A 20304-nucleotide genomic window follows, 5' to 3' on the forward strand; every position below is an offset into this window, starting at 1 on the left:
CCAGCTCAAGAGGCAGAACAGGGCACAGGGAGGGTGTAACAGAGGTGGTACAATGGGGCGGAGGTGGCAATGGGAGCAGGGGATGAGCGGGCTGAGCCTGGGGGAGGGATCGGGGCACTGGAACATGCCATATTCTGTCCCCCTTCCCAAGCAGGATCCACCAATAGGGGGCGACATGGATGTGTGCCAGCAATGTAGCAGGTGCAGGTCTGAGTTGTCCCATTGTAGCCGCTTTATGCCCCTTCAGAGCAGAGAAAGGAGCTGTTTATGCCCCTTCATAACCTCTTCCCGTGTTTGGCTGATGTTCTTTGACTTTCTGCTCAGACCCTGCCTCAGTCTAAGTGTACGGAAAGGTGTCGTCCTGGATATGTCAAGGTGATGAAAAGGAGAGTCGGTTTGCTGCTACGACTGTGCTCCCTGCGAAGGGGAGACCATCTCCGCTCAGGAGGGTAAGGGGCTCAAGGGGGAAGGCTGGCCATTAGGAAGAGGGCAGTAGGAGGAATCAGCATGATCCACTGGTGGGGCCGGATGCTTATTCCCATTGGCCCAAGCCAAACAGAATTAGTGCACTGTGCATAGCATGCTCACCATCTACCTTACATGCAAAAGGGGCAGATGCGTAAGTGAAGCTAGGTTTGAGACAGGTCCAGGAAGGTGGATAAGTCACACAGAGAGTAGCACTGTAGGGGCTGGGCTTGCTAGTAGTGGGAAGGATGGGGGAAAGGAGAAGAACCAGAATAATAGAAGGCACTTCCCCAACTGCATAGTCATGAGTAATGAAAAAGTGCTTTTCAGATGCAGCTCATTGCACCAGCTGCCCAGAAGATCAGCATCCAAACAAGGACCAAGATCAATGCATCCCCAAGCGTATAAATTTCTTATCCTACAAAGAACCCTTGGGAATCATCCTTGTTTCCTTTGCTCTATTCTTCGCCCTTACCACTGCCTTTGTTCTCGGAATCTTCATTCAGTTCCGTGACACTCCAGTAGCCAAAGCCAACAACCGTGACCTCACCTACATGCTCCTGGTCTCCCTCTTGCTTTCCTTCTTGTCCTCCTTTCTATTCATTGGTCAACCCTGGAAGGTGTCCTGCCTTCTCCGACAAACTTTCTTCAGTGTCATCTTTTCGGTTGCTGTTTCTTCTGTATTGGCCAAAACGGTCACTGTGGTGGTGGCATTCATGGCCACCAAACCAGGAAGCAGGATGAGGAAATGGCTGGGGAAGACTTTGGCAAACTCCATTGTCTTTTGTTCCTCCATTGTTGAAGTAGGCATCTGCACGGTCTAGCTGGAATCTCTCCCCCATTTCCAGACTCTGACATACACTCCCAGCCTGGTCACATCGTACTGCAGTGTAACGAAGGGAGCGTCATCATGTTTTACGTTGCCCTTGGCTACATGGGCTTTCTGGCCGCCTTCTCCTTCACTGCGGCCTTCCTAGCCAGGAAGCTGCATGGAGCCTTCAATGAAGCCAAGCTGATCACCTTCAGCATGCTGGTCTTCTGCAGTGTGTGGGTGTCCATTGTGCCCACCTACCTGAGCACGAAGGGGAAGTACATGGTTACCGTGCAGGTCTTCTCCATCTTGGCCTCCACTTTGGGATTATTGGGTTGCATCTTTATGCCCAAATGCTACATCATTATATTGAAGCCTAATCTGAATACAAAGGAGCATTTAATTTTAAAATCGAAAGATGCCATCTAAGATGATATTTGAGTTTGAAGACTTCGCTTTTATTTCTGTTTGTGCTTTGTTGTTAGAAAACTCAAATACTTGCTGTGCGGGTGAATCCATTCCTGGACAGTGTTGCAGCACATCTACTTCACATACCTTATACATGAAAGTAATAAAAATAAGTAAAGTAAATGTACGCATGAATATATGACACTAGAGTGGCCATATGAAATTTTGTTTTAATTATCTACATATATTTTACCACTTTTTTACCCCTTTTGCCCTGCTTTTCAATCTCTAAAGGGTCACTCATGGTGGCTTACAACAGAAATTAACATGAACATTTATAAAACATCACAAATGAACAATAAATAATAATCTACAATCAAAACAAAATGAATATAATAGGGGTTAGAAGAACTAGTTAAGGACTAAAAGTCAGTAGCTAACTGAGAACTGGGAGCAATAAATCATGGGGTATGAATTCATCCAGAACATCTGAACGAACAACAAAAAAATAATTTGCTAGATGGTGCAAAAATGACAACAAGACCAGATGGATCCCACAGCGCAGAGGATCCCACAAAGCTGGGGCTGCGGCAAAATGGACCATGTCACATGTTCCACAAAATGAACTTGGGAGTAGGAATATGGGAGCAGGATCTCTGATGTTGAACAAAAAGACTGAGCAGACTCACGTTTTGAAAAGTTAGCTCCTTGAACCTCCTGGTTCCAGACCAGTAAAGGCTGCACAAACAACCAGCACCTTCCGTAGAGCATGGAAGCACACTAGGAACCCATGGAGAAGGCAGAAAATGGGAGTTAGATGCTCCCAGTCCTGAAAAGAACTTGTGCATCCCATTCTGCACCGCCTGCAGTTTCCAGAATCCTTCGAAGGATGCGCTCTTAAGAGCAACCCCATTTTAGCCCTTCATCACCGTCTGATTCCAACTAGACTCTTGTGAAAATGTCCAATTGAAATTGATGGACTTCTACGTTTGCACACTCTGCCTTCCCTTGTGCTTTATCCCTAGGGGCAGGTTCCACATCAAAGGGGGAGAGGTAGGACAGAAAGTTACGCAGCAAGCTGTGAACAGAGTCAGGAGATGACCGATACAGGCAGGATATCTGCTATACAGCCATTTATTCCAGGATTTGGCATGGTTTCCAATGCAGCCTATACCTTCACCTTGACAGGGCAGGGGTAAAGGAGGTTCCTCTAGTCTTGCTCCTGTTGAGCTCTGCTAGCCCCTGACCCCTTTTACATGAGTAACACCCTATGGAGGGTTGAGGGATATGGGAGGGGCTCACTGACCTGGGTTCCCCACTTGCTTCGCCCCTTCTGCTGCCACTCTTCCTGCTCTCCGTGTCTTTTCCTCTTGCCCCTCTGCAATCTTCTGGTTTTCCTGGCTGTTCCCTCGTTGCTCATTTGGCCTCATCTCTTGGCTTTCCACCAGTCTCACCACTGCTGCTCTGTCCTCCTGTTTCCCAATGTGCTTGCCCATGACCCTGGTTTCCTCTGCTTTCCGCATCTTCCCCCCTTCCCCCCAGTTCAACCTCATCTAGTTCCTTCCTGTCTCTTCTACCTTCTCACCTCTCCTTCCCCTTCCTTGAAATTCTCCCTTCTGTCTTCACTGTCCCCACCTTTCCACACTTCTACTCTGGCCTCAGACTCCAGGTTCCTCCTTGTCTCTGTCCCCATTGCTCTCTCTGCTTCCACTTTCACTGCCTTCTCCCTGACTCCCCCTTTGTCTAGAACTGTGATATCTCCTGCCACCCCTTCTCTTTCCCCGTCCCTGTCTGAGCCAACTGTGTTGTGACTCAGCTCCTGCAGTTGGGCGAGATGTTCAGAAGCCTGGCACTGATGCTCTGCCAGCCAGGCCTCATGCACTGCAAAGGCACTTCTGGTTTCTGCTAAATCCATTGGGCACAACATTTTTTTTCCAGCAGTTCATGTCAACTTGATGCATATCTGAAGCTTAACATGCGTTTCAGATAAAACAGTTTTTAATTTATTTTTCACATTTTTATACTGCCCTTCCTCCAAGGAACTACTCCCCTTCTTTTGTCCTCCCAACAGCCCTGTGAGGTAGGTGAGGCTGACTGGCCCAACATCACCTAGGAAGACCCATGGCTGAGCAGGAATTAGAACCTAGATCTTCCAGGTCTAAGTCCAACTCCCAAACCACTACCCCCTCCTGACTCTCAGCTGATCATAAGAAGAGCCCCGCTTGATCGGGCCAAAGGCCCATCTAGTCCAGCTTTCTGTATCTCACAGTGGCCCACCAAATGCCCCAGGGAGCACACAAGACAGCAAGAGACCTGCATCCTGGTGTCCTCCCTTGCATCTGGCATTCTGAGGTAGCCTACTTCCTTAGTCAGGAGGTTGCACATAGAAGAGCATTCTTATAAGATCATGGCATTTAAGATCATAGCATATAAATCAGTGGGTCTCACACATTTAGCACCAGTACCCAATTTTTAAAATAAGAGTCTGTCAGGACCCACCAGAAGTGATGTCATGACTGGAAGTGACATCATCAAGCAGAAACATTTTTAACCATCCTAGGCTGCAATCCTACTCACGCTTACCCAGGAGTAAGTCCCATTGACTATCATTGTTAAAAGCATATACATACTTTTAAAAGTACATCTATTAAAAGTACAGATGTGTAACATTTTCCCAAATGCAGTCACATACCATGGTGGTATCAAGTCTAATACAGTATATTAAAAATAAAATATTGAAATGAATGGGGACCCATCTGAAATAGGCTCGTGACCCACCTAGTGGGTCCTGACACACAGTTTGAGAACCACTGGCATATAAGATCATGTCAGATGTTATTGGTACAACTGAGGCAACAAGCAGACTGCCTGTGGGATTTCCTGGGATGCTCCATTTGATAATTTGCTCCTTTGCTAAGTCACGAAAGACAAGGGAGATGGAGGCTGAGCCTCACAAACATGTTTCCTCCAGCTGCACACCTGCGCATGGAGCCGCACAGCGTCCAGAATGGTGCAAGGTTGTCTCAGTCCCTAGCAATTATCAAAAACACTGTGCTTGATTCTTGTTCTCAGCAAAGCTCAAGGGATTCTCCCAAAGATCACCTTGGAAGCCAATAAGAGAAACATCAGAAAGGAGTGTGGGCGCAGCGGAGATTCTCAGAATGCTGCTGTCACTATCAGTAATGCTACTGCCCCTTACTGCCTGGGGGATGCCGAAGACAAAATGCTCTCTTGGTTGGATAAGTGATCGAAATGGCCCGTTTAATTATTACAAGCCAGGAGACTACCAGATCAGCGGGCTGGTATCGACCACCAGTGCTATATTTGACCCATATGTTTTCTCTGAACCTCCTGTGAACACTTTTATTGCGTAAGTAATCACGTGGGGGAAGGAGTTCCAGCCGCACCACCTAGTTCTGACTCAAACGTCTCAATTATTCCCATTTTGTTCAGGGACTGTCATTAATACTTGGTGCTCGTGTCTTGTCAAGGTGACCAGATACAGTGGAGGACAAAGTACTTCTGTCTTTATAGATATAGTACCCATATAGTATCTATAACCAGGGCTTTTTTTCTAATGCAACGCGGGGGGACGGCGTTCCGGCACTTTTTTGCAGGGGCCCCTCCCCTTCGGAGGCATTCCGGGGGGGAGCAAAACAGAGGCATTCGCTGGGTGGGTGCTGGGGGGTGCAGGGTGGGCGGGTGCCTGGCCCCTGCCTGACAGCACAACGACCCCCTCCTGCCCCCATCTCCAAGCTCTTGCCTGAGCCCAGCCCGCCTCCCCTCCCCTCCCCCCCGCACTCTGCTTCCCCACGCAGCTTCCAAGCCAGTGGAGGGTGCGGGGGATACGTGCCAATGCCGAGGAGGAGGATGGACAGCCAGCCAGCCAGGGAGACGGGCTGCGGCACCCACGGACCGCCCAGTTACTGACTTGGCAGAGGAGGAGGGGAAGGAAGCTGGCTGGTGCAACCCCCATGCCAATCTGCAGCAGGAGCCTAGGCGTGTCTACTCAGAAGTAAGTCTCATTGTGCTCAATGGGGCTTGCTCCTGGGAAAGGGTGCGTAGCCTTGCAGCCTGAGAGCCCAAGCCTATGCATGTCTACTCAGAAGTAAGTTCCATTGTGTTCAATGGGGTTTACTCCTGGAAAAGTGTCATAGCCTTGCAGCCTGAGTAGACTGGCAAAGGAAGGGGTCTGAGGCTGCAGTTCTCTCTACACTTTCCTGGGAGGAATCCCCACTGCCTCTACTGGGCCTGACTTCTGAGGAGACAGGCACAGGAGGGGCTCTGAGACTGCAGTCCTCTCCACACTTTCCTGGGAGGAAGCCCCATTGACTCTAATGGGACTGAATTCTGAGGAGACAGGCATACGATTGGGCCCTGAGGCTGCCATCCTATCCACAGTAAGCCCCATTCACTAAAGTGGACTTCTGAGTAGACATGCATAGGATTGGGCTGCAATCCTAGACACTTTCCTGGGAGTAAGCTCCATTGACTAGAACAAGACTTACTTCAGAGTAGACATACCTAGGATTGGGCTCTTAATCCTGGCAGAGATATATATCTGTTTTACCCATTTCCACATGCTAAGGGCAGGTGAAAAATGATTCTACGTGTGTACAACGTGCTGTCAAGCCTTGCCAGAGATCCTCCTCATCCTTCCCCCACAAGCATGCCCTCCGCCAGCCAGCGTTTGCAGCTCCTCTCCAGCAATGCACAGCAGCTGCTCAGGGCAGCAGAGAACATACAATTGCATGCCAAGCGCCTTCCCAAAGACACAGAGTATTCTGACACATGAATTAAACCATATTTAATCGCTTGTTTGCAAACGTAGCTGTTTCTGTGTGCACCTAAGGACCCCTCTCGTGTAAGAATTCCTTTTTTGTTCTTACTCCCACAGTTGCTTAGAGTAATTTTACTACATGGAAGCCATTTTTTGGAATCCATTCACTGCTTCCTCTCCTCGAAGTAGTGCCACACTACATACTACATGCTACAAGTGCACCTGTACAGTATTTTTCCCAGTATTTTTTTGTGTAGAAAAAGTAGCTAGGGGAAGGGGATGTGGAGATTGACAGCCCAATCCTATGCATGTCTACTCAGAAGTAAGTTCATCTTTAGGGGGGAAGCACATAAAAAATATTTTATTTCTCTAATAAAAAATGGCTTAAAAATAAATGAATGAATGAATGAATGAATGAAAGATTAACAAGTTGTGAGTTCCTGCCATTTTTTTTTTATTTTTACAAAAGAAGCACTGTCTATAACTATATTATAGAAGAGGGGGCTGGCTTAGCCTAGCAGTTACTTCGATCTCAAACCGCATGTGAAGTCTAATCCCAGCTTGTCACTGAAGTAATGATGGCTTCTTGTCTACATGCCTCTAAGAGAGAATTAGACAAATTTCTGGAGGAAAAGTTCATTACGGGTTACAAGTCATAGTAGGTATGCTCCTGGTTTTACAGGTAGGCTGCCTCCGATTGCCAGATGCAGGGGAGGGCACCAGGACGCAGATTGTGTCTTGTTGTCTTGTCTTGAAGTGTTTGATGGGCTGCTGTGATATACAGAAAGCTGGGCTAGTTGGGCCTTTGGCTTGATCCAGCAGGGCTCTTCTTATGTTCATATGTTCTTATGTGCGGTGCAAGGGCAGCAGGTAAGGCAGAACTGCTCATGGAAAAGCACCACAGCTGCTCCACCTGCTTACACCAGAGGAAGCTCTCTTTATAGCTGAGAAAGTGGGTCTATGGAGAGTTTCCTTGGGTATAAGCACACATCACTGCAGCACACAGCCTGTCAGTTCACAAGCAGATCCTTGCACTCTTCACCCACTCTGCATCTGTCCTGTAGAAATGGAAGAGATCAGGTATCACCTCCTTGCTTACACAAGTGTACCACACAATGTTAGGATCGGCTATTGTGCACCTTACTCTGAAGTAGAGTAAAATCAAGACGTTTATGTTACCAACAATGCACATGTTTAGCAGAATTTGACTTGTGTTCATTGAATGGAAGATCATAATATGAGACATATTTTTCTTGCAGTATGGAAGGCCTGTGTTTCTGGGACCTCCTGCCCTTCTTCTTTGCCATTCATGAGATCAACCAGAATCCCAGCCTCCTGCCCAACATCTCTCTGGGCTACAACCTCTATGAGAACTATTTCAATGCAAAACTGACTTATGATGCCGTGATAGACCTGCTGTCTACAGGGCAAAAGAGTCTTCCAAATTATACCTGTGGAAGGAGGAATAAACTGGTGACTGTTCTGGAAGGAACTGACTCTGCAATCTCCGGCCAGATTTCAAGCATGCTGGGAATCTACAAAATCCCACAGGTATGAAATCTGGGTGGATGATGGTGGCCTACCAAATGCCCCAGGGAGCACACAAGACAACAGACACAATCTGCGTCCCGGTGCCCTCCCCTGCATCTGGCAATCAGAGGCAGTCTGCCTCTAAAACCAAGAGCTTACACATACCTACTATGACTTGTAACCCGTAATGAACTTTTCCTCCAGAAATTTGTCTAATTCTCTCTTAGAGGCATGTAGACAAGAAACCATCATTACTTCCTGTGGTAAGGAGTTCCACAGACTAATTACATCCTCACATCCATCGCAAACCCCCCTCCCTATGTTTCTAATAATTGAATCCCCCACTACAAGAAGCCCCAACCACCCTCCTGCCGAGGAGTATCCTGAGTGTGTTTGGATACAGACCCGTCCCTTGGAGAAGGTGTCCCCCTTAGGAGATTGTTTCCCTCCTCTCCAGGATGACGTCCTCCAGCTCTGAGACTTCCCACCCAGGCAGCTGAGGAGCTGCGTGGCTGAGGGTGGGATGAAGCCTGATTGTCCCCGGAAGTCTCTCCATTGTCCTTCTCTGCCTTCCTCTGCTTCTCCAGGTTGGCCACCAAGGTTTCAAGGAAGCAGACGTGTTCCCTGAGACCCTGGAGCTCCTTGCACCGAGGACACACCCATGACTTATGCCCCAGAGGCATACAGTCATACATGCTGCACTCGATGCAAAACACTGGATAGCCCCCACCCTGCTGCTGGCTGTCTGACTGCATAGCTTTTTTTAATTTTGTTTGTTTTTGTTTAGGGGTAGTTAAAAACCCTACACTGGTTAGCTGCCCTCTTCTCAAGGGAAGAGAAAGGGCGGTATCTGGGGCCCTGGCTTCCTCGCCCTGCTGCTGAACTCGCACAGATGCTAAACTCGCGGTGCCTTACATGGCACTTACCTGGCACTTGTGTGTGTGTGTGTGTGTGTGTGTGTACACATATATGTAAACTTCACCCTTTCCCTGCCAGATCAAAGAATCAGAGGCAGCTGCAATCTTTATACCACACATGAAAACACAAATTAGAAATCTTAAATTAGCTGATATATTGAGCATCATGATTGATTGTCCTCCAGTGCAGAGATTCTAAACACAGAAATGAATTGCGCACTGAAAATGAAGCCGGGTGCAGTCTGGGCCACTGCTGGAAAGAGAAAGAGAAAGAGAATGAGAGAGAGAGAGAGAGAGAGAGAGAGAGAGAGAGAGAGAGAGAATAAAAGCCAGGATCTGCCTAAAGGCATTCCCAGTAGTGTTTCTGAAGGAACCCCTTGACTTTCTCCCTTATAAATAAATGGTTAATTCATTCCTGTCAAGAAAAGAGATGAACTTAAGATGATGTTGCAATGAGAGCACATTTTTCCTGCCACATTCATTTCACCCATCAAAATGATGGACTTTTTGTGACATGGCAATTATACAGTGGAACCTCTTTAAGTTGACCACCCAAGGAACTGGAGGAATTGGTCAACATAGGGAGGTGGTCAACATACGGGAAAAAAGGCATTTCAATAATATCATGTTTAGCTCCCAGGACAACAAATGCAAGGCCAAGTTATTATTTAGATTGGATTTTTAAAAAGTTTTATTGCAAATATGAATGAGAATTGATCCTCTTGTGATGCTTACTATTTATATCATCTATATCTATATCAAGAGACAGAGAATAAACAGCCCACAATCGGTGTTTAAGGAAAAAACCCTGAAAATTCATAAGCTTAAAAAAAATTGTAAGTTAAGAAAAAAATACTTGGTTTCATAGCAGACAGGCAGACCAATGCTATCCCTAGCACGTAGCATGTCACATAACCCCAACCGCTTTAAAAAAACAACAACACTTTTTTACTTAGGCTGCCTGGCCTCCATTGGGTCTCCTCAGATTCACTAAATGCCAGAAGGTATTTGATATGGTCCCTCACTAAAAGCTGTTGAGAAAACTCCACAGTCAGGGAATAAGAGGACAGGTCCTCTCATGGATTGGGAACTGGTTGAGGACCAGGAAACAGAGAGTGGGTGTCAGTGGGCAATTGACAAAAAAGTGGAGAGAGGTGGAAAATGGAGTGCCTCAAGGATCTGTCCTGGGACTGGTGCTTTTCAACATCTCCATAAATGACCTGGAAACAGGGATAATCAGGAAGGTGGACAAGTTTGTGGAGGACACTAAACTTTTCTGAGTGGTGAAGACCAGAAGGGATTGTGAAGTGATCCAGAAGGATCGCTCCAAACCGGGAGAATAGGCAGCAAAATAGCAGTTGTGTTTCAGTATAAGTGTAAAGCAGTAGTGGGATTCAAATAAATTAACAACAGGTTCTATGTCCTGATGAGCATTTTAAGTATACCAAAAGATATACCGAAAGATAGTTTAATAATTCATGCATTAAATACTCAAATAAGAACAATAAAAGAGGTACACAAAACTAGATTATGTTTTAAGAAAGTTTTAAAATATTAATGAAAAAATATTAAATACCTGACAAACTGTTATTGAAGATATTTCCATATTGCTGTTTGATTGGCGTCCTCACTTGCACTTGCATGTCCAGTAGCCCCCCCCCCCAGTATTCCCATCAATTATCCAGACACCCATGGGTGCATGTGGGACGGGGTCAGGGCTGCTTGGGTCAGGGCTGCTTAGGGGAGGGGGTCAGGGCTGCAGGGCGGTCAGGGCTGCTTGTGGGAAGGGGGTCAGGGCTGGATGGGGGTCAGGGCTGCTTGTGGGAAGGGGTTCAGGGCTGCATGGGGGTCAGGGCTGTAACAAACATTGCCCTTGGGGTAGGGAAGGACCAGGGGAGACACCAACCCAGCCAGGACTCAACCCCCCTCCACCACCCTCAAGAGCAATGCTTATTTATTTTTTGCTTACTCCAAGCCAGGTCCCAATATCATACATGCCCTGGTCAATTACTACACCAAATGTTTTACATAAAAGATTTTTATTAAACTTAAGGGAGTTCAATTGCTCCATAAAAACATTTCCATATGCAACACAATAGCTTTAAAAACAAGAAAGATCTTAAAGAGGCTAAAACTATACTTACAAATCTCAGTATTGCTTCCACTATCAAGCTATAAGCTTCCTTCCCCCTGCACTCTCCTTTCCAGGCACCCAACCCCAGGTTTTATTCCTTAGTTGTTAATACCCTACACCTGACCCAGCCCATCTTAAAGGGGAAGGGACTTGCCCCACCCCGTGACAAGGGCTGCTTGTGGGAAGGAGAGTTGCATGGGAGAGGGGGTCAGGACTGCTTGGGTCAGGGCTGCTTAGGGGAGGGGGTCAGGGTTGCATGGGAGAGGGGGTCAGGGCTGCAGGGCGGTCAGGGCTGCTTGGGGGTCAGGGCTCCACAGGGGTCAGGGCTGCATGGGAGAGAGGGTCCGGGCTCCATGGGGTTAGGGCTGCTTGTGGGAAGAGGGGGTTAGTAAAATACGACACCACTAATTGCACTGCCTTTGTGTACATCACCTGGTATGTATTTCTACTAGCAGTTGTAGAAACAAGGCAGCCTTGGCACGGGCACTTCTCACAACAGAAGGAAAATATCATGATCAGCCACACACACACACACACACACACACACACACACACACACACACACACACACACACACACACACACACACACACACACACACGTTACAGTGGCAGGCTGACATTAAGATCACACTTGAGAAAACATTTTATATTAAGGGTTAGCCTTCTGAATGAAAAGGATCCACAGTTTAACATGGCAGAATACACCATTCTAATTCAGTGATTTTTCTACCTTTCTCGTCTCACTGCACACGGACAAGGCACTAAAATCAAGGCACACCATCAGTTTTTTGACAACTGACAAGGCACACCAGTGCTGTCAATGGGGGCTCACATCCCCCAATGGTCCTCCTGATAAATAACCATCTCCCAAATTTCCCATGGCACACCTGGGGACCATTCACGGCACAACCAGTGTGGCACAGTGGTTGAAAATGGCTGTTCTAACCAATGCATAGATTCAAGGGGAAAGATCTGACTTGCAGCATGAAACCTCTTGATACTTAAATGCAGTGGTGGGATTCAAATAAATTAACAACAGGTTCTATGTCCTAATGAGCAATGAGCAACTCAGCTTCAACTGTCTGCCGCAAAGGAAGTTGAAAGACTATGGCTACACTCCTATACTGTACAGTACACACTTTCCTGGGAGTAAGTCCAATTGAACATAATGGGACTTACTTCTGAGTAGACAGTCATAGGATTGCACTGTAACTTTAACCCAATGTCTAAATCCAAATTGCAAGGCTGCCATTCTGTCCTCTATAGTCATACTTACAGGCCTCTGGCCACTAGTTTCCAAGGAGGATAAACATGCAGCTGACATGCACACTTCACATGGACATTTTTTCTTGAATTCTTAAGGCAGTTGTATAATGAAATCAGGAAGGCACCAAGAAGAGGAGGTGGGAACTGCCAGGGCTCCAGGTTACCAACCTCTGGAGACACCACAGCAGCATAGAACCTTCACATCTGCACAAACCAACTTGCTGCACTGGGCTTTGAGCTGGGCCACCTTCCTTCTCAGTGGGAACTTGGTGATTTTTACCAGAGCAGTCAATCCTCTCAAGGATCTGGTTCACTTTTAGTGGTGAACATCTGGTCAGCAAAAGTGCAATGAGCACATAGTCTGACACCTCATCATCAACCAAAAGCAACAACAGCATAGTAACATCTTTACATCTCCCCTTCTTTTTTGTTCTATTACAGCATTCCTCAGCATCTGCCTCTCGCCATTTTGCATGGCCCACCTCTGGGAAGCAGAACTGGAAGTAACTGGAATGACTTTATCACCAGTTATTTCCATACTAAGAGGCCAGACATGATGCAACAAACCACGGTAAGAGGCTCAGGCTACAATCCTGTCCACTTTTTCCTGGTAGTAAGTCCCATTGACTATAATGGACTTACTTCTGAGTAGACATGCATAGGATTGGGCTCCCAGGGTAGATGGGAGGGCTTTTTTGAGTGCAAAAAAAGCAGAACTGAGCCTCCTACCACTGTTTGTTGCATCGCATTGCTGGTCTTACTGCCAGGCAGTGGAGGTCTGGGGGGGGGGTCCTGCCATGAGTACCACTGGTCACCACCTCAAGTACCACTGGTGGTATGAGTACTACTGGTTGAGAAATGCTGCTTTATTGCTTTTACCACCCAGCCCCAAAAAGAATTCCAGTGAACTCTAAAGCTTCCCCCTCCAACTTCCAACTCTGCAATCGAATGCATGTCTACTCAGAAGCCCAACAAGTTCAAGGGGAGTTGTTGACTGCCAGGGTTTGAGAGAGAATGGCAGCCTTGAAGGACAGTTTCACTAATGAGCAAAAAAGTACTATGAGGGGACTGTTCTTCTAGGTTGCTTTCCGACAGGCAACAGCAGATACCAATCACTTTGGTCTACTCTAGTGGCGATTCTCCCACAAGTTTGAGGGCTGCTACTGACCAGGTAGTGCAAAGCAGGGGCCTGCAGTGGGTGAGGAGGCAGGTGAGGCAGAACCTCCCCACCACAGTCCTTTGAAAGTGTTGCAGCTGTGTAGGTGCCCAAGCACCCACAACCCAGCCTAAAAATGAAAATTAACAGCACATGTAACAAGCCTTGCAGGTTTTGAGGTTCACCTTGATCACAAGTTCTTCCCAGTGCTTCTCCAGTTCTTCTTCATTAGGTGATAAGACCTAAACCCAGTCAGCCTGCCGGGGGGGGGGGGGGGGATAACCTAAAGGAACTTTTCTGCTAGAGAAGCAGCAATGCTAACTGTACCATCCTCAGCACACTTACCTGGGAATAGCAGCCCAATCCTATGCAAGCCTACACAGGAGTAAATCACATTATATAGTCAATTGGGCTTGCTTCCCAGGTGTCAGTAGGATTGCAGCCTAAGGGCTATCCAACTTTCCAGGGCCAATGCAGCCACATTGCAGTCCCAAGGTAAGGGGACAAACATTCCCTTGTCACAAGGAGACCTCCAGGACTTGGTGCTGGAAAGTTACAGTTAAGAGGACTTAGAACCCAATCCTATCCAATTTTCCAGTGCCAGTGCAGCTGTACCAATAGCGCATGCACTGCATCCTGTTGTGGGGGGCAGGGAACATTTGTTCCCTTACCTCAGGGCTGCATTGTGACTGCACAGGTGCTAGAAGAAAGCCTCACTGAGCACAATAGGACTTATTTCTCAGTAGACATGCATAGGATTGTGCCCTAAGGCTGCAATCCTACTTCCACTTTCCTGGGAATAAGCCCCATTGGCTATAATGAGATTTACTTCAGAGTATGTATGCATAGGATTCTGCTCAAAGGCTGCAATCCTATCCACACTTTCCTGGGAGTAAGACCCATTGAACACAATAGGACTTACTTCTGAGAAGACCTGCATAGGATTGTACCCTTAATGAAGTAATGTTTTGTGCCACATTCCTGCCTTTTTTTAACCTGAGGAATTTCAGCTGTGGGAGCATCGCCTCTATGTGTCTGATAGTGTATTATACAATCGTTGTGTATGGTATTGGCAACCTTCAGTCTCGAAAGACTATGGTATCGCGCTCTGAAAGGTGGTTCTGGCACAGCGTCTATTGTAATGAAAAGATCCCAGGCACAAAACTGCATTCCCAAACCCCAAGGATGAAAACCAACCCCATGGTGCAGTCCTGTCCTTGTGGGAAGTAAGGGCACAATCCCTATGCCTGTCTACTCAGAAGTAAGTCCCATTATAGTCAACAGAGCTTACTGCAGCATGAGAGCCCAAGCCTATGCATGTCTACTCATTATAGAGTCTCATTATAGCCAAAGGGGCTTACTCCCAGGAAAGTGTGGCTAGGACTGCAGCCTTTGAGCTCAATCCTATGCATGTCTACTCAGGAGTAAGTCATTATAGCCAAAGGGGCTTACTCCCAGGAAAGTGTGGATAGGATCGCAGCCTCATTGATGAGGATGAGATGCTTCCTTCGCCTTCTGATTGACAGTGGCTACAATCCTAACCACACTTTCCTGAGAGTAAGGCCCATTGAACAAAATAGGAGTTACTTCTGAGTAGAAATGGTTAGGATTGTGCTCAGTGCCTACCCAGACGTAAGTTCCATTGTGTGCCCATGGACGGGGGGGGGTGCCCTCACCCTCGAGGCAGCGGGGGCTCTTTGGGTGGGAGCTGCTCCGGCGCCCTCCTCTTCATCCCGCCCGTGCCCCGACCCACCAGGAGAGCTGAGCCCAAGGAGCCTCCAGGTGCAGGAGCAGTCTACTCACCAGTCCGCCAGCTTGGCTGGGGAGGGGAGGTGCAGGCGGGCAGCTGGGCAGCCCCACTGACTATAACAGGACTTACTTCTGAGTAGACATGCATGGGCTTGTGCTGTAGGGATGGCTGCGGGGTCTGCATCTGTCCGCCAGGGAAGAGGCTCATGGGAACGCAGCTCTGCCCTGGGAGCTCATCTGGGATCAGGCTGGCCGGGGCTGAGCACTGGCATTTCCTTCCTGGACACAAGCCAAGCGCTCCTCCTTTGCCCACCCGCTCGATCTGCAGCTGTGGCAAACTGTCCTGGCACCAGGCACTCAGCTGCAGGCAATCGGGCACCGGCATGAGGCCTGGTGCATAAATGCAGCACGCTCATTAGCAAACGGTTCGCAGAACACCTACCTATATTAGGTAGGGGTTCTACAGAACTGGTGCAAACCGGCTGAATCCCACCACTGGATGCAGTGGTGATGGGAACCAAAGTGAAAGGACAGTGGCTTCACTATGCACAAGCAACCTCATGTCCCTCACAATTTGGTACATGTCCAGGTACAATCTGCAGCAGGCGCAGGTCTGTCGGCTATGGGGTGTGCCCACCTATAAAAACCCTTTCACATGCACTAGCACATGGGTTGGCAACCCATGGCTCTGGAGCCGCATGCGGCTCTTTCAGCTGTCTGCTGCGGCTCCTCCCAGTGAAAGTGGCAAAAGGGGTGACAGGAGGCACCTGTGTTGGGAGGGCAGGCTGCTTCCCTCTGGCCCCTGCGCTCACTGCCCTCCTCTCCCTTCACCCCCACCTGCCCCGCATTGGTTTCCCTTTTCAATTTTGCAGGCTCAAGCTCCCTGTTTTTCCCTTCCCCAACTCTCCAGCAGGACGCCCTCCTCCTCAGCCATTGGGAGCCCTTGCAGCACACCTTTCCCTGAGCAGGTCCCCACTCAGTGCAAGGAGAGGCTTTTCATCCACAGCAGAGGAGACATCCTGTGTGTCTACTCAGTTGTAAGTCCCATTACAGCAGAGGAGGCTTACTCCCAGGAAAGGGTGCCTGGGATTGCAGCCTTAAAGTCTGCTCCCATGCATGTCTACTCAGTTGTAAGCCCCATTACAGCGGGTGAGGCTTACTCCCAGGAAAGGGTGCCTGGGATTGCAGCCCTGGAGCTTGCTCAAGGCCAAGTGCAAGGACGGGTGAGTGGGAGCCCTCGCCCGGCAGGTCTGTTTGCAAGCAAGCCCCAATGTAGTCCCTGGGCTACTCCCAGGAAGGTGTGGAGGGCTGTAGCCTCAGCCCCCTCCTGTGCAGGTCTACTCACAAGTAAGCCCTGCTGTAGTCAGTGGGGCTTCCTCCCAGGAAGGTGTGGAGGGCTGCAGTCTCAGCCCCCTCCTGTGCAGGTCTACTCACAAGTAGTCAGTGAAGCTTCCTCCCAGGAAAGTGTGGAGAGGACTGCAACCTGAGAGCTCCAACCCAACTTGTCTGCTCAGAAGTCCCATTGTAGTCAGTGGGGCTTACTCACAGGACAGTGTGGAGAGGGTTGCAGCCTGAGTGAGGGAGGGCAGGCAGGCAGGGAGGGCAGAAGCTGGCCTGTAGCTGCCCCCCCACCTTCCCCCCCCAGCTCTGGCTTCTTCTCTTTACCACCTCTGGAGTCTGTGTCCTTTTTTCCTTCCAGCAGGGTGCCTCTGGAAGGTAGGGGGAGTTCTTTAGTATCCATGTAAGATAAGCAGATGTCATAACTGCCTTTTGTATTGGAATCCTGGAAGATCTGCTGAGGAGGTAGATGTGGTGTCAGCAGTGGCCCCTTTAAGGGTAAGGCCTGGGCATCCAGCAGAGTGTGCTGCACCCACTTGAAGGCAATAGGGCCCTCAGGGATATAAGGAGCACCTGAGGCAGGAAGGGGGTGTGGGTTGGAGAAGGACTGCAGGTTGAAGAGGAGACCTGACCGGACCGAGTTGGCTTATTGACTTTGACTTGGATACTCTGACTGACTTACTTTGAAATCTGACCTTGGACGGTGACTTGGCTTATTGACTTTGGACTCTGCCCTGGATACTTTTTTCAGTCAGAAGACTGACTTTGTGACTGCTGGAGACACTGGAGTTTGAAGTGTGGCTGCTGTGCCCAAGACCTGCTGAGGACCCAGGGTCTGCTGTAGTAGTGGGAGGCTGCTGGCAGGAGAGAGGACCTCTGCAGGTTGAACAGGAGAGCTACACTGGAGGTTGGGTTCAGCAGGACTGCAGGGCAGAACCAGGGTCATTTGTTGGGGGAAAGAAGGGGAGCTAATTTGCTTAAAGTGGGCATAATTCTCCAGGCAGAGAATGGCCTTGGAATCAGGCAAAACACCATAGAGGACCAGGTGTCTGAAAACACAGGACAAGAATGTACAACAAAACTTACTAAAAACTACAAGAGGGGGCTACATTATAAAAATGGGACCTATAAGAGCATAAAGGTAAAAAAACTATATATGCAGTATTATCTTCATTTTAGATGTCAAAAGGGTTTTGTGGCTTCTGAGGTTTTTTTTTCCTCCAGAAAACAGGCGCTAGCAGGTGTAGGGGAGGGATTGTCACATGGCTTCTTGCTTTTCCAAGATGAGACAAACCAGACAAAGCACAGGCCCACAGTATTGCATTCAGTGGGCAACTTATGGAGGGTAAGAACATAACAAAAGAACACAGGAACAGCGCCACTGGACCAGGCCACAGGCCCATCCAGTCCAGCTTCCTGCATCTCACAGCGGCCCACCAAATGCCCCAGGGAGCACACCAGATAACAAGAGACCTCATCCTGGTGCCCTCCCTTGAATCTGGCATTCTGACATAACCCATTTCTAAAATCAGGAGGTTGCACATACACATCATGGCTTGTACCCCATAATGGATTTTTCCTCCAGAAACTTGTCCAATCCCCTTTTAAAGGCATCTAGGCTAGATGCCAGCACCACATCCTGTGACAAGGAGTTCCACAGACCAACCACACGCTGGGTAAAGAAATATTTTCTTTTGTCTGTCCTAACCCGCCCAACACTCAATTTTAGTGGATGTCCCCTGGTTCTGGTATTATGTGAGAGAGTAAAGAGCATCTCCCTATCCACTCTGTCCATCCCCTGCATAATTTTGTATGTCTCAATCATGTCCCCCCTCAGGTGTCTCTTTTCTAGGCTGAAGAGGCCCAAACGCCGTAGCCTTTCCTCATAAGGAAGGTGCCCCAGCCCCGTAATCATCTTAGTCGCTCTCTTTTGCACCTTTTCCATTTCCACTATGTCTTTTTTGAGATGCGGCGACCAGAACTGGACACAATACTCCAGGTGTGCCCTTACCATAGATTTGTACAACGGCATTATAATACTAGCCGTTTTGTTCTCAATACCCTTCCTAATGATCCCAAGCATAGAATTGGCCTTCTTCACTGCTGCTGCACATTGGGTCGATACTTTCATCAACCTGTCCACCACCACCCCAAGATCTCTCTCCTGATCTGTCACAGACAGTTCAGAACCCATCAGCCTATATCTAAAGTTTTGATTTTTTGCCCCAATGTGCATGACTTTACACTTACTGACATTGAAGTGCATCTCCCATTTTGCTGCCCATTCTGCCAGTCTGGAGAGATCCTTCTGGAGCTCCTCACAATCACTTCTGGTCTTCACCACTAGGAAAAGTTTGGTGTCGTCTGCAAACTTAGCCACTTCATTGCTCACCCCTGTCTCCAGGTCATTTATGAAGAGGTTGAAAAGCACCAGTCCCAGGACAGATCCTTGGGGCACACCGCTTTTCACCTCTCTCCATTGTGAAAATTGCCCATTGACACCCACTCTCTGCTTCCTGGCCTCCAACCAGTTCTCAATCCACGAGAGGACCTGTCCTCTAATTCCCTGACTGTGGAGTTTTTTCAGTAGCCTTTGGTGAGGGACCATGTCAAACGCCTTCTGAAAGTCCAGATATAGAATAAATATATTATTTATTTAAATTAATAAATTTAATTTATTAAATTTATTAATTTAATAGGTTAATTAATAAATTTATTATTTATAATAAATAAAGGGTAAATTTATTAAATAATTTAATTAATTAATTAATTAATTAATTAAAGGTAAATTTATTAAATAATTAAATAACAGGGTAAATTAATACTCTGTGCAATGGTTGAAGTGGTCAAGATACAACTTACGGAGGTGGTCAATATAGAGAGGTTGGTCTCTCATAGTATATATGCAGTGTCTGTCCATACCGTGAAAATTAGGTCAACTTAAGGAGGTGGTCATTAGAGAGGTGGTCGACTTTGGAGGTTCTACTGTATTTTGCTCAACAAATATCTAAACTTTGTCCTAAAGATAAAACGGAACACCAACTTTTTCCGTTCATTGTTAGGTCAATTATGGTTTTGTGAGTCGTGCTCTACAAGATAAAATTCAGTTTCCTTTTTCCTTCCGGATGGTCCCCAAACAAGAACCCCCTTTCCTGGGGATTGCCAAGCTACTCCTGCATTTCAAATGGACGTGGATTGGCCTCCTGGCTCCAGACAATGACCTTGGAGAAAGGTTCATCAGCACCTTCACAGATGTGATCACAAAGAGGGGAATTTGTGTTGCCTTCTCAAAAAGAATTTTAGTGCTGAATTTTATCTATTATCAGTTCAACATGACTTCATTTCTGATGCAAGACCAAGTCAACGTGGTTGTTTATTATGCGGACCTTCATGCTACGTTGTTTCTAGCAATCCTGATTAGAGACTTTGCAATGATAGCTAAGCCAACAGTGGGGAAAGTGTGGGTTGCCGTGTCTTTGCGGGATCTCAGCTTGGGGTTATTTCATACAGTGGCTGCTACACAGCACTTCCAGGGCTCCTTGTCTTTCTCAGTCCGGGACCGCAAACACACAGAACACAACAATGTTGGTTCTTTGCTCTTTACCATCAACGAGTTTGGACAAAAGGCATTTCGCTGTTTTTATTCAAAGCCTCCGATGTCTGTGAAAGGCTGGACCAGATGCACAGAGAAAGAGAAAAGAGAGAACTTGGCCCAGGATGTGATGGAAAGAGTTCTGTCTCTAGACAG

At 47.7% G+C, this 20304-nt stretch overlaps 1 protein-coding gene across 1 annotated transcript in view; it reads left to right on the forward strand.

Annotated features, from left to right (window-relative positions):
• Window positions 1-20304, forward strand: part of LOC136639075 (vomeronasal type-2 receptor 26-like) — a 42262-nt gene that overhangs the window by 14969 nt on the left and 6989 nt on the right. Inside the window, exons 4-8 of the mRNA XM_066613101.1 lie at window positions 1334-1498; window positions 2710-2879; window positions 4757-4918; window positions 7724-8015; window positions 19619-20140. Of these exons, the coding sequence (XP_066469198.1) occupies window positions 1334-1498; window positions 2710-2879; window positions 4757-4918; window positions 7724-8015; window positions 19619-20140 (1311 nt within the window). The remainder of the gene's footprint in view (window positions 1-1333; window positions 1499-2709; window positions 2880-4756; window positions 4919-7723; window positions 8016-19618; window positions 20141-20304) is intronic.

Source organism: Tiliqua scincoides, chromosome 2 (genome assembly GCF_035046505.1).
Source record: "Tiliqua scincoides isolate rTilSci1 chromosome 2, rTilSci1.hap2, whole genome shotgun sequence".
In the NCBI taxonomy this organism is placed as follows: domain Eukaryota; kingdom Metazoa; phylum Chordata; class Lepidosauria; order Squamata; family Scincidae; genus Tiliqua; species Tiliqua scincoides.